Here is a 15,241-nt window from a genome sequence, read left to right on the forward strand (position 1 = left end):
AGGCTGGTCTCGAACTCACAGAGATCCGCCTGCCTCTGCCTCCCAAGTGCTGGGATTAAAGGCGTGCACCACCACCGCCCGGCTGTTTTTTTTTTTTTTGAGACAGGGTTTCTCTGTGGTTTTGGAGCCTGTCCTGGAACTAGCTCTTGTAGACCAGGCTGGTCTCAAACTCATGAGATCTGCCTGCCTCTGCCTCCCGAGTGCTGGGATTAAAGGTGTGCGCCACCACCGCCCGGCTATATCACTGCAGATTTAATGAATTTTTTTGTTACTTTTTTCTCTGTTTTTGAATTCTTACTATGTATGTAAAGGGTATTATGTGGTATTTCCTAAGGTAAATTAATCTATAAAATGTTCTGCGGATCAGCTGAATAATTTAACTCTCAGGTGGATCCTGAGCTTTGTTCCACCCTAAACCTAAAAGTCAAATGTAATCACTTAGTGGGAAATTGTTGAGACACATAAAGGAAAGGGGGATTTCAGGCCACTTTTTCCAGCTCAGTGGCATAACATACATACATACACCTGGTCACTTTGTGCTGAATTCCTCTCGTGGTGATTCCTCTCAGGGTGATTCTTCTCATGGTGATGCACCTTTCTAGGACTCGACAGAGCATCAAAGTTGAGATCATTATGATCTAACCTGGACATACTGGAGGCCTAGATGCCGAATGTTGTTAAAGTCGAGATAGCCAGTGACTTTCCTGTCTCTTGCCCAGGATCAGAGTGAATGGTCAGAGCCAGGCTGAAGAAGCAGTGGTACAGAATAGGCCTTGGGTAGGATGGTTGCCAACAATTTCCAAATAACTAGTGCTTTGGTTGGGTAGTCTCTGCACTACCAAAAGACCCTATTTCCATCTCTGGGAATCTTACCCACAGGGCAGTAGTAATAAAGAGCTCAACTGAAGAATTTGACCGGCATGATTAAGTTGTTCAGTTGATCCTGCTGTCCTTTCCAGTCTTCATCCGAGTCCTGTGCATGCAGAAGTAGTCCTGCAATTTCTCTTTATTGCTAGAAAGAATATAAACAGCACCTTTCTTTTCCTCCACAGTATTTGGGAAAGCAATACAGACTCTATCACGAGTGAGTGATGACCTGTGGCTAGACCCATCTGAGAAAGGTGTAAGTAAGTCCAGTTAAAAAGCCCAGCATGAGCCAGGTGGTGGTGCACGCCTTTAATCCCAGCGGGGAGGCAGAGGCAGGGGAATCTCTGTGAGTTCAAGGCCAGCCTGGTCTACAGAGTTCCAGGACAGGCTCCAAATGCTACAGTAAAACCTTGTCTCGGGGGAAAAAAAAAGCCCGACGTGATGGCACAGGCCATTAATCCCAGCACTTGGGAGGCAGAAGCAGGTGGATCTCTGAGTTCGAGGCAGTTCCAGAACAGGCTCCAAACTTACAAGTGAAACCCTTGAAAACAACAACAACAAAAATAAATAAATAAATAACAAAAAGAGAAAAAAGATGATTAAAAGAGCCAAGTTGAAGGGCCGGGGTGGCAGGTGTAATCCCAAGCACTTAATTTAGAACCTGACAGTTCTAGGCATGCATTCCCAGGATGGCTGACTGAGTGGTAGCTTTTCCCCCATGGACAAGAGATGAGATGATCAGTTGCTCAGGGCCCTTTTCTAGCCCTTTTCCATCCTTTTATGCATTAACACTATGGTCACTGTAAACATTTACGCTTTTACAGTGCCAGAGTTTAGGATTATAGATTTTGTAAACATATTCAATATAGATACATATATGTAGGTGTCCATGTGTAAATTCAATGTGCTTGGTTTCATTTGAATATACTTGTAGCATTGTATTCATAATAGGATCAATTCAGGATAGAAGTTGGTTTTCTCTGAAATAACTAACTTATTTTTTTCCAGCTTGCTCTGAGGTCTGTGAATTCCTGTCATTCAACATATGGCTATATTCTGTTCTCGTCTTTGTTTTTTCAACAATATCAATGGTCACCCTCAGCCACGATGAATTTAAATTGCAAATTGGCAATAAAGGTAAAAAAGTTGGTTTCCTCTTATAAGGGAGAAATACTCCATTTGTAGGATATAACAGCTGTACTATATATACTTAATCATTCCAATGCTATTTATGAATACACAGACTTTTTATCAGTTCAGTTTTAAAAAGTTAATGGAACAGCCATACTAAGTATGTGTTTAATGTTACAATATATTTATGTTGCAGTCAATTCTACCAATCTTTAGATGTCTGAATTATCTTGAAAGAAGTGTAGAGAAATGCAAAATAGTCACCAGATCAGATAAATGCAGAGTCGTCATTCAGTTCTTCTGCAGGCATGGTAGGTGCCACTGAAAGCAGTGATTTTTTTTTTCTTTTTAAGATTTATTTATTTATTATGTATACAGTGTTCTGTCTGCATGTGTGCCTGCAGGCCAGAAGAGGGCACCAGATCTCATTACAGATGGTTGTGAGCCACCATGTGGTTGCTCGAAATTGAACTTTGGATCTTTGAAAGAGCAGCCAGTGCTCTTAACCTCTGAGCCATTTCTCCAGCCCTAAGCAGTGTGTTTCTTAGCATTTTTATGTGTACAGTATGCAGACCTACTGTGATGTGAGGTATGTACAGATATGGAGCATGACAGGTGTGTCACCTGTCTTTGCTGTACTGTAAAGTGGCCGCTGCTATTTCCTCAGGACTTTATGACATAAGCTTGTTTGCATGCAAAACAAAGCAGACTTTAAAAATGTCCAACTGGGGAGATGAGTCAGTCAGCCTTGCAAGCACATGGATCTTCATTTGACCCATGTTAACTTAAAAAAAAAATCTAGCTGGGTTGTGGTGGTATACTCAGGAGGCAGAGGCAGGTGGATCTCTGTGAGTTCGAGATCAGCCTGGTCTACCGAGCGAGTTCCAGTACAGCCATAGCTACAGAGGGAAACTCTTGTCTGAAAAAAAAACAAAACGAAATAACAACAAAATTCTAGGTGTGATGACACATGCTTGTAGTTGCAGAGCTGCAGAGGCTGAAACAGGCAGGTTCCCGGAACTGGCTGTCCAGCGGCCTGGCCCACTTGGTGAGCATCAGACCAGAGCCTCAGGCCAGAGGTGCCGTCTAGGGAAACGGGTGAATAGGCCCTGAGGAACGGCACTCTGGTCTTACACTACACACCGTGCACATGCAGTCACACTCACATGTGCACACATGACACAGGACCCCTACACAAATGTCCAGTTGAATCTAAATCGATTTTTCTAGCTGGACGTGATGTCACACATTTCTGAGCTTAGCACTGAAGTGGCGGATGCAGTAGGATCACAAGTTAGAGGCCAGTGCGGCTCTCTAGTTAGTTTCAGGCCCTCGATTGTAGTGGAATGAGAGCTTTCCATTAACTTCTGTAAAACCGTTAGGCTCCCACCCCACTTCTTCTTTTTTTCTTTCTTTTTTTTTTTTTTTTTTTTATTTTTTCGAGACAGGGTTTCTCTGTAGCTTTGGAGCCTGTCCTGGAACTAGCTCTTGTAGACCAGGCTGGTCTCGAACTCACAGAGATCCGCCTGCCTCTGCCTCCCGAGTGCTGGGATTAAAGGCGTGTGCCACCACTGCCCAGCAGACTCCCACTTCTTTTTTTTTAAAAAATATTTATTTATTATGTATACAATATTCTGTTTGTGTGCACGTCTGCAGGCCAGAAGAGAGCACCAAACCTCCTTACAGATGGTTGTGAGCCACCATGTGGTTGCTGGGAATTGAACTCAGGACCTTTGGAAGAGCAAGCAGTGCTCTTAACCACTGAGCCATCTCTCCAGCCCCCAAGGCTCCCACTTCTTATTTTGACTTAAATTCATCTTAATAATACATTTTTATTTCAGTGTGTACTTATAATCCCTAAATTTTCTCTATAAATATGAATGGTGTGACATTATTTCTCCCTTCTTTGGATCTGAATCCATGTAATAGCAAGCGGAGTATAGGGAGTATTCGAGAGGACAGCATGCTGAACGTCACAAAACGTAGCCGTGCTATCTGCACCACCGCTTGTTAGCTTTGTGGAAGAGACAAGCTCCAAGAGCCTTCCCTTCTGCTGTGTATACTGGGGGTGGCTTTGCCCTCGTGCCACAGGCTGCTGAGAGGAGATGTCGGGGTCCCATAGGGACAGGCACAGAGCCTGGTACGGAGTGAGTGCTCATCAGCTATGACTGTTAGTGCGCTCTCCTCCTCCTTCCCTTCCACGTGAACCTCAGAGAACCAGCTGTTCAGTATCTGCAGTGTCTCAAACATGACGCTATTAGAGCTATTCCCAGTGAATATTTGTATACTGGGCTTAGTGGTGTATGCCTATAATCTCAGTACTTGGAGGAGGTTAGAGGCAGCAGATCAGAAGTTCAAGGTCATTCTCAGCTACATAGCAAGTTCCAGGCCAGCCTAGAATACTTGAGCCTCCATCTTAAAACAGAAGCAAAAATTAAAACAAGAATATTTGTGATTGATTCTTAAGATAGTTTTTATAGGTTGGTTCTATTATATAGGATGCTTTAAGATACAAAGAACAGAAGTGGGGCTGGAGAGATGGCTCAGAGGTTAAGAGCACTGCCTGCTCTTCCAAAGGTCCTGAGTTCAATTCCCAGCAACCACATGGCGACTCACAACCATCTGTAATGGGGTCTGGTGCCCTCTTCTGGCCTGCAGGCATACACACAGACAGACTAGTGTATACATGAAAGAAAGAAAGAAAGAAAGAAAGAAAGAAAGAAAGAAAGAAAGAAAGAAAGAAAGAAAGAAAGAAGACAGACTGTTGTAGATTTATAAAAAAATAAGAAAAGAAAAAAAAGGAACAAGTGAAGGAAGTCAGACAATTCAACTCACTAACATTGACTCAGGTGAGAGTTTGAAGTTGTGCTGCAGGCATGGCTCAGTTCAGGCTTCCCCAACTGCTGTGCTTCTGTTTCTCGTCCTCCTCTTCCTCTATTCTCTCCCCCTCTTCTTTTCCTTCTTCCTCTTCCCTTCTCCTTTTTCTTTCCTTCCTTTGCTCCCTCCCTCCTCCTTCCTTCTCACCTGTCTTCTTCCACATCTTCCTTCCTTTCTTCTCTTCATCTTTTCTTTTCCTCCACAGGGTTCAACTCACAGCATATCAGCACACAGTATCAGTACCATCACAAGAAAACTTCTAACAGTGACCTCCTTCAGCAGCAGTGACCAGAATCTCTTCTACACTGGCACTGCCTAAAGTTCTGCCTTGTACATCCCTTGGCAAAAATGCTTGCCTTTGAGGCTGAAGAGATGCCTTAGTGGTTAAGAGCACTGACTGTTCTTCCAGAGGACCTGGGTTCAATTCCCAGCACCCACATGGCAGCTCACAACTGTCTGTAACTCCAGTTCCAGGGAACCCAATACCCTCATACAGACATACACACAGGCAAAACAGGAATGCACATAAAATAAAGAAGACAGACAGACAGACAGAAAGAAAGAAGGAAAGAAAGAAAGGAAAGAAAGGAAGGAAGGAAAGAAAGAAAGAAAGAAAGAAAGAAAGAAAGAAAGAAAGAAAGAAAGAAAGAAAGAAAAAATTTGACTTTGCTGTGACTAGACCACCCTAGACTCTACCTGGTAACCAGGGGCTAGTGTCTGTCATCCACATGAGCTGCCACATAGTCACCTCACTCTAACCATAAACAGTCTCCAGGACGTCAGTCACCAGGCATGTGCCAAAAGGGAAAAGCCTGTGATCCTTCTAGAGATTCAGCTCATGCTGGGTGGGAGTGGCACACACTTTTAATCCCAGCACTTGGAAGACAGAGGCAGTTGTATCTCTGTGAGTTCAAGGCCAGCCTGGTCTAGAGAGCTAGTTCCAGGATAGTCAGGACTACACAGAGAAACCCTGTCTTGAAAAACCAATTACAAAAAAAAAAAAGGTGGAGGCAAGGGTCTTAGGTTTTTGTTGCCGGGCAACCTGCAGGTGTGCTAATGACTTCAAACTGGTTAAGAACACTGCCACCTTTGAAGTTGACACTGCCTTTGAAAGCATAGGCTCCACAGATAAAGCAGCTGTGTAGTCATGCTGGCTTCTAGATCTACTGCGTCAGCGTCTCAGAGCCACTGAGTCTAAACTGCACTGCACATAGGCAATTTCTTTTTCCTTTTTCTTCTTCTTCTTCTCCCCCACCCCCCAAGACTGGGTTTCTCTGTGTAGTTCTGGTTGCCCTGGAACTCACTCTGTAGACCAGGCTGGCCTCAAACTCACAGAGGTTCTCCTGCTTCTGCCTCCCTTGTGCTGGGATTAAAGGTGAGCGCCACCACACCAGCAGCTCCATAGGTGGTGGTGATTTCTAAAGCACACCTCCGACAGCTGCAGCAGCTGCTTCCAAGGATGTTCCTAGTCCCACCATGTGCACCTCAGCATAAGTAACACGGAAATATTTTTACAGCAGGGGAGATTTGTCAGCTTTTGAACTTAGTGTTTTCCCAAAACAGTAGCCCTGGAGCTTCCTTTAAAATGGGTCAGATGAGGCCGGGCTTGGTGGTCTGTCTTTAATGCCTGCTCTTGGAGCTCTGTGAGTCAAAAATATCCAGGCAGTGAGCCCTGGAGGTCACCCTAGTCTACATAATGAGTTCCATTTCCAGGCCAGTCGGGGCTCATCCTGTTGAGTGTCCTCATTCTAGGTAAACAGAGAAACACACACAGTAAGCCTAGTCCTCAAGAGGCTGAAATGTAAGAATCTTCAGTCCGAGGTTAGCTTAGCCTCTAGAATGAGGACTAGGAAAGCCAAGGCTACATATCAAAACCCTATCACACACACACACAAAGAGCCAGGTGATGATTGTATCATTCCAGAATTCAAAACTGAAATATCTTCTCATTTTACTCAGAGAAAAGCCAGTGACCTTCAAATGCACTATACTGTTGTCCGGGGACCAAGAGAATGTCTCCTAAGATGTATGTGCAGCTCCACACAGTCTATTGTTTTACAATTCAAACAAACAAGCAATCCCTGTCAGTTTCTTAAGGTCTGAGGGGTCAGCAAGATGGCTTAGCCAGTAAAGGCTCTTGCTGCCAAGTCTCATGACCTGAGTTCAATCCCTGGAACTTACACGGTGGAAGGAGTGAACTGACTCTAAACGTTGTCATTTGACCTCCACACATGCCATGGCACCCTCCCCCAAAACAAAACAAATATTTAAAGAAATTAGGTAAGAGTGCTTAGTGGCATTTGCTATTATTTTAGTAGAATGAAGTTCATTTCCCTGTGCCCACGTGGGGCAGCATAAGCAGCTGTAACTCCAGCTCCAGGGCATCTGGTGGTCTCTTCTAGCCTCCTTGGGCACTACATGGACATGCACATACACACATATAAATAAAAAAAGATCCAAGAACACAGATTTTATCTAGTCTGTTCTCTGCTTGTGTTATAGACTTAACCTGCCTTCCCAGAGATCTACTAAGAGATTAGTAGAGGAAAAACTTAGTAACAGGCAGCTGCTTCTGGCTAATGCACAAAAGGGAGCCAGCCCTGAACAAAAGTCCCATCAGCTTACATAGTTCCATGGCCTCAAGTTACACTTTGCACAGTGAAACACGTTTTACACAGACATTCCAAGGTTTAGCTGTTTGGGCAAACGGAGAGATACACTGGGGCTGCTTTTCCAGGGCAGTTGTTCAAGGTCATCCTTCCTGGCTGGGAAGAATTACACTATTTCTGCTAGGAGAACCTGGACTTAATAATGGACCAGGACTTACTGGCAACTCTGACCCAGTGCTGCCCACTTTGAACTGCACTATAGAGGCATACTCTTTGATATGGGAATGGGCCTGATGGCCGTCTGTGCTCTTTGTTATGGGAGTAGGGCCTAATTGGAGGCTATCTTAGTGAACATGTCTTTTTTGTTTTGTTTTATTGAGACAGGGTTTCTCTATGCATCCCTGGTTGTCCTGAAACTGAAACTCACTCTGTAGACCAGGCTGGCCTTGAACTCACAGAAATCCACCTGCCTCAGCCTCCCAAGTGCTGGGACTAAAGGTGTGCCCCAGCTAGTGAACATATGCAGAACATATACTCAGCAAGCCTACACTTCAATTATGTTCAAGTAGAAGTGTTTTCTTTTTTTTTTTTTTTTTTTTTTTGAGACAGTGTTTCTCTGTAGCTTTGGAGTCTATTCTGGAACTAGATCTTGTAAACCAGGCCGGCCTTGAACTCACAGAGATCTGACTACCTCTGACTCACTCCCAAGTGCTGGGATTAAAGGCCTGTGCCATTACCGCTGGCAGTGTTTTCTTTTTTTCTTATATACAACATTTTGCCTCCATGTATCCCTGCAGGCCAGAAGAGGCCACCAGATCTCAGTACAGATGGTTGTGAGCCACCATATGGTTGCTGGGAATTGAACTCAGGACCTCTGGAAGAGCAGCCAGTGCTCTTAACCACTGAGCCATCTCTCCAGCCCCCTCGGCAATGTTTTCTTTCTGCAGTTTCTGCAGAGCATGGCCACTACTGCTCATTCTTGAGTGCTCCTTTAGTTAAATTCTACTTTGTGTAACTTAGTATTTCCTAAGCAAGCTTAGTACATCCTTTCTAACCTCAGTTTACCATCCCAGCTTCTCCTGTATTGCTAGCTCAAGCTCCTAAAATCGTCCCTCTGTGGTCACCTACAAAAGTTGCCAAATTATCTACAGCCCCTCACTTTAAAAGTTGGAATCTGTTTCCCCATTTTGAATCTTAGTCCTTTTTTTTAAAAAGAATTTATTTTTTAATATTTATTATGTAGACAATATTCTGTGTGGTATTCCTGCAGGCCAGAAGAGGGCACCAGACCCCATTACAGATGGTTGTGAGCTACCATGTGGTTGCTGGGAATTGAACTCAGGACCTTTGGAAGAGCAGGCAATGCTCTTAACCTCTGAGCCATCTCCCCAGCCCCCTTGAATCTTAGTCTTTTAATATATATATATGGGTGTTTTGCCCACATAGATATGTCCATACTTGTACCATATGTATGCAATGCCTGAACAGACCAGAAGAGGGTGCCAGGCCATCTGAAACTAGAGTTATGGTTGGGTTACCGCCATATGGGTGTAGGCACTTCAACCCAGGTCCTCATCCCAGGGAGAGCAGCCAGTGTGCTAAACCACAGAGCTGTCTCTCCAGCTCCCGCTTGTCATGGTCTTACTTTAACACCAGCAGTGGTTTACATAGCTTCCCAGCCCAGGCCTGTCAGCTTCAATGCTACTTCACAACTTTTCTGCCAGCAGAACAAGTCAGGGATAGACTTCTGGAATAGGCCATGTGGCTTCAGCCACCCTTGTTGCTCCCACTGAGGCCCCAGACAGACAGTGAGCCACCCCAGATGATCATTCATAGAAAGATAAGCCTAGGTTAGACCTCAAGAATCACTTAGTAAAATCATGAGGAATAACAGGTGTTTACTCCTACAAGGAACTCAATTTCAGAGTGGTTAGTTATGCAGCCAAACTAACAAGACTGGATATTACACAGGTGTGCATATTTATTAAATTAATAATCGCTTCATGCAGCGGTGCGCACTCAGCACTGAAATGTAGAAGGAACTGCAGGCAGGCCTGCTTTTCGTCCCGCCTGGCTCCCGCATGGCTAGCTTTACACCCAAAATAACAACACACAAATTGTATTCTTTTAAACACTGCTTGGCCCATTATATCTAGCCTCTTACTAGCTAACTCTTGCTAACTCTTACATCTTGATTAACCCATTTCTAATAATCTGTGTAGCACCATGAGGTGGTGGCTTACCAGGAAAGATTCAGCATATCTGATCTGGCAGCTGGCTCCATGGTGTCTGAGTCACTTCCCTTCTTCCCAGCATTCTGTTCTGTCTACTCCACCCACCTATGTTCTGACCTATCAGGCCAAGCAGTTTTCTTTATTAATTAACCAATGAAACAACAGATAGATAGAAGACCCACCTACATCACTGGAAGGCAAAGGCAGGGTTACTAATGTTTGAGGCCAGCCTGGTCTACATAGTGAGTTTCCAGTCAGCCAAGGCTATTGTTAAAACCATCTCAGTCCATCAGTCAGTCAGTCAGTTAATCTTTCTTGTTATTCAGTAAAACAAACAAAAACAACAAAGAATCTTACCAAACACATAAGCTGAGATATGTGTCCAATTTTATTTATTTTTGGGGGATGAGGCCTGACAAGATCTGACTTGTCTGGAACTCACTGTGTAGACCAGGCTGGCCTTGAACTCACAGTGATCTGCCTGCCTCACCCCCCTGAGTGCTGGGTTTAAAAGTGTATGCCACCAAGCCTGACAGTTTTTAAAGAAATCTTAAACTAAAAATGTGTGTGTGTGTCTGTATACATTTAGTGCAGTTCAAACTAAAGCTATCAGATTTGGTGGCAAGCACTTTTGCCAGCTGGCTGAGCCATCTCTCTGGTCCTGGTTAGACTGCCTCCTGCAGTCTAGCTTGTAGAAAGCCAACTAAAAGTCACCTTTATCATCGTGGGTTCTGTACTTGTTAGAACCCTGTAACCTTGAAAAGGTCGCTTAGCCTTGCCAATGTGCCATTTCCTCTTCTGAGCTTGAGTCCCTCCCTCCCCAGAAGTGCCGCGGTAAGGACGAGAGAGAATGCACGTAAAATGCGTACCAGTGTCTGGCACATAGAGCGCCCTAATCTGAAAGTTTGAATCTAAAAGCCCCCAAAATTTGATTTTCAGATTAGGGATATTCAACTTTTAAACTCTATAGAAATATTCCCCAGTGGCCGGGCGGTAGTGGCGCACGCCTTGGTCTACAAGAGCTAGTTCCAGGACAGGCTCCAAAACCACAGAGAAACCCTGTCTCGAAAAAACCAAAAAAAAAAAAAAAAAAAAATCCTTCCAAATCAGAAACACTTTTTAAAAATATTTTTATTTTACTTGTATGACTGCATTGCTTGCATGTATGTGCACTGTGTACGTATGCCTGGTGCTCTCAGAGGTCAAGAGAGTGTGCTAGGTACCCTAGAACCAGAGTTACAAATAGTCACAAGCTAGACGAGGGTAATGGGAGCTGAAGCCTGGCCCTCAGCAAGAACAAGTACTCTTAACCATTGAGCCATCTCTCCAGCCTCTCAAACACTAAGCATTTAGAACAGGAACACTTGGCCTGTATTGCAATTGCTCCTAAAGTGAAAAGAAATCAACCAGATGGTGGTGGCACACACCCTTAATCCCAGCACTCGGGAGGCTGAGACAGGCAGATCTCTGTGAGTTCGAGGCCAGCCTGGTCTACAGAGTAGTTCCAGGACTGGCTCCATAGCTACCGGGAAACCCTGCCTCAACCCAACCCCCGTCCCCACCCCCAGAAAAAAAAAAGAAAAAGAATTCACAGACCAGATTTAGAGGTTTAACTGCCAACGTTCCTATAAAGACTGGTCTCCTGAATAAAATATTTAAAAGGAGAATTGTAGCTCGGTGACTTGTAGTGCCAGTTACTGTGTCATGCACATTTAAGGAGTTTCTTTTCAGGGGCGGGAGATGTAGCAAAGTTTGCGGAATGCTTAATTTCCAGTGTGTGAGCAGGATGGTACAGGCCTGTTATCCCAGCCCTAGGGAGTTCAAGGTTATCCTCAGCTACCCGCGGGATGCCCAAGACCTGGTCTAGTTTGCTCAGACGATGTGAATGCTGCTCCTTGTCCACTAGGGGGCAGCAACACATTTCATTAAGGCCGTGTTCCATGGCAGGTTGTATGCACCTGCCACATAGGGAACATTAATTTTATTGCTTTAATTTAACCATGAAAGGCAGGCTTTTAAAGCCTGTTCATTTTGTACTTACAGTTATTAAGAGGTTGCTTTGTTCTCTTTAAGGTATTAAAAGAACTCACAATGTGTATTTCCAAGACAGCCAGCCCTTGAAAATTCTCTTTGAAAAGAGTGTGTGTGCCAATATCCTGATGATTAAACCAAGGTAACAGGTCTCCTGACACCTCCTCCTCTCCTGAACACAGCGACCTCAGGCAGTGAACAGTTCACCCCAGAGCTTTTCTTTCCCTTTTCAGTCAGCACACAGATGCTGGTTTCTGGAGGACACCTCGTGCTGTGCACGTTGTACTGTGGTCACACTCACCCCGTTACCCGCTCTTGTCCCCACACCTCCCTAGAACTTTCTCACCAGTTACATCTTTTTAAAAGGTTAACTTGTGACTTAGCGCAATCACTGACATTGTCAAGAAGACACTGAGAAAGACAGGTGACAACTGCTTGAAGGCAGCTGGGCAGTGGCCAGGAGCCCTGAAATCCCTTCCATGGTTTCACACTTAGAGCTCCAGCCAGAGGGGGAAATCTAGTGCACTGCTTCACACCTGTACAGCTTCTGTTTGAGCCTTGGAACACACAGCTTGAGGGAATTTGAACATTCTTATGCAAATTGGTTTTTCAGTTTTTCCTAGGTAATGGGTGAGCATTTGTCAGTGAAAGGCTTAATCACTCAGTTCAGCTGCAGCATTGGCTATTAATTAGCTTGACTCTGGAGCGAAGTGTATTTTATCTTACTGCTCTTTTAAATTACAAAAGGAATCCTTGTTAGACAGGGAACCGAGAGACTGGCCCTTCTGCCCCTTCTGTAGCTCTCTGTTAGCAATCTGGTGACTCTCCCTACAGCACATCCTCACTGCCTGCCCCATGTGTGTGAATGCACATGTTGCCAAACATGGATGGAGGTCAGAGGACAACATGCTGGAGTTGGGTCTCTCCTTCTACCACATGGGTCCTAGGGATGGAACTCGGGTCATCAGGCTTCGTAAGAAAGTGCCATGACTTGCTGAGCCATCTCTCTGGCCCTAAACATGCCTTTGAGATTTAAGGTATTGTGAGGGTCTTTCCATATTTTTTTTGCAATGTGTGTCTGGGCTATAATTTCCTACTGACTCCCTCTCCCAGGGGAACACTTAGGTTGCTGTTTTTGCTGTCAGAATCAATGCTAAATAGCACCTGTTCCGGCGCAGAATAGATCTGCTAGCTGCTGCTGTGGAACACATTTCCCCAAAGGCACGGCCTTCCCAAGGCAGACCTCATCACTCTGTTCAAATGGCTGGGCCTTGTCTGGGTATCCCTGGGTCAAGGTCTCTCCTAAGTTGGAAGACAGATACCACCAGGGCTACAGTGTCGCCTGAAGGCTCACCTTGAGGGAGGCACTGCGAATTCACTGGTATGGCTGCTGGACACTCAGGAAGACCCATTCCCAAGCATGCAGGTCCTGAGAATCCTCCTAAATGCCAGATGATGATGAGAAAGAGCTTCAAGGCAGGGGCCTCAGGCCTTTTACACTCACGTCAGAGCTGCCACCGCAGAGCTCCTGCGATTTCCTCTCTGAAACTAGTCTCCATCCAGCTTACATGGGAGGGATTTAAGGGCCATGGTACAGGCTGCCCAACAGTGTCCAAAAATGGAGTTAGTGGGTCATACTGAGTCTCCTTTGAATTCCATGTATTCTGAGCTCAGTTGTCTCTGAATAGTTTGTCACTTCACATTCGCACCAGAATAGAGGACATAATAAATCTTTATAAATTTGACAGCCTCATGGGTAAAATTGTTGCCTTTTCATTGTTAATAGTGAGTCTGAGAATTATATGTTTATTAACAGTTTGGGGTATTTTCTGGTTTTTTTTTTTTTTTTTTTTTTTTTTTTTTAGACTTTTGAGACGATGTCTCATACCTAGAGTGAGCCTGTGCTTCCCTGTGCTGGGACTATAGGCATGCACTATCGTGAGCCTGTGCTTCCCTGTGCTGGGACTATAGGCATGCGCTATCGTGCCCGCATTTTTCCTCCCTTTGACACACATGCACATTCATGTTGCCATTATTTATATATCAAGTTATTTTGGTATCTTGTGGTCTGGGGTATAATACAGGGATAGAAAACTCTTTCCTAACACCTACAAATCTCTGGGTTTGACCCCCATAAACACAAAAGAAAAAATTATTTGGAGTCCCAACACAGGGGAAGCTGAGGCAGAAGAATCATGAACTCATGTCCAGCCTGGGCTACATAGCAAAGTTCGGGCTCAGACAAATTTACTTGGCATTTGTATAACACCTCCCTTTAAACAAGGGAGAGATCCCCCAAATGATCATGACAGTTGTTCCTGGCATCCGGCATCAAGATGCACCGCTAACTATGTCTAGCATCCAGCTAACAGCTAAGCCTGTATAAATTTTAAGAATGTCATTTTTATCTAACTATGTCTAGCATCCAGCTAACAGCTAAGCCTGTATAAATTTTAAGAATGTCATTTTTATCTAACAGCACCTTAAGTTCAAAAGGATGGTAGAACTTGCAACTTCTCTTTGTTTTATTATAATGCAATTTTATTTTAAAGCATTGTATTTTTTATATATGGGAGTTTTTGTCTGCATGTGTCTGTGTACTACGTGCATGCCTGGTCCCCTTAGAGGGCAGAAGAGGGTGTTGATCCCCTGGAGCTGGAGTTACAGATGGTTGTGAGTAGTGTTGGGACTGGAACTTGGGTCCTCTGCAAGATCAGCTAGTGCTCTTAACTGCTGAGCTAGCTCTCAAGCACCTATAAAACTTTTTTTGAAATAGGGTTTTAGCCCTGGCTGTCCTGGAACTTGCTCTGTAGAACAGGCTGCCGTTTAACTCAGAGATCTGCCTGCCACTGCCTCCTGAGTGCTGGGGTTAAAGGTGTGCACCACCACCTGGCTCTATTACACAGTTTTAAAAAGGCACTCTAATTAGAACTGGGCAAAGAAGACCTTGGTGTGCACAGAGAGCACATGGAGATGTTCAGTATGGTGATCACTGGGAGAGCAAAAAGCAATCTTCAGGCCTGTGGAGCTCACCTCAAGTGAGTTTTCTGTGGATGCATCTCTCTTTTTTTTTTTTTTTTGGTTTTTCGAGACAGGGTTTCTCTGTGGTTTTGGAGCCTGTCCTGGAACTAGCTCTGTAGACCAGGCTGGTCTCGAACTCACAGAGATCCGCCTGCCTCTGCCTCCCAAGTGCTGGGATTAAAGGCGTGCACCACCACCGCCCGGCTGGATGCATCTCTTTTTAAAGGGGTGCATAATTAAACCAGACATGGTGGCTCTCCCCTGTGAGCCCAGCACTTAGGAGCCTGAGGCAAGAGTTCCAGGCCAGCCTAGGCTACGGAGAAAGAGAGAACATGTCCCAGAAAAAAAAAAGAAAACAGCCCAAAGGGGATTCAGAATAAAAGGGTAGCTGGATGTCAGAGAACCTTGAAGTAGCAAGTGTTAATTAGATAGTCTAGGATACACACAGAAAATCCAGGCGGCACGCAGGGT

The 15,241-nt window shown here is 44.7% G+C and overlaps 1 protein-coding gene across 1 annotated transcript in view; it reads left to right on the forward strand.

Annotated features, from left to right (window-relative positions):
• Rad9b (RAD9 checkpoint clamp component B) overlaps positions 1–15,241 on the forward strand; it is a 41,550-nt gene that overhangs the window by 1,064 nt on the left and 25,245 nt on the right. The window contains exons 2-5 of the mRNA XM_057764591.1: positions 1,053–1,123; positions 1,876–2,004; positions 2,195–2,309; positions 11,792–11,891. Of these exons, the coding sequence (XP_057620574.1) occupies positions 1,053–1,123; positions 1,876–2,004; positions 2,195–2,309; positions 11,792–11,891 (415 nt within the window). The remainder of the gene's footprint in view (positions 1–1,052; positions 1,124–1,875; positions 2,005–2,194; positions 2,310–11,791; positions 11,892–15,241) is intronic.

Source organism: Chionomys nivalis, chromosome 3 (genome assembly GCF_950005125.1).
Source record: "Chionomys nivalis chromosome 3, mChiNiv1.1, whole genome shotgun sequence".
Lineage (NCBI taxonomy): Eukaryota > Metazoa > Chordata > Mammalia > Rodentia > Cricetidae > Chionomys > Chionomys nivalis.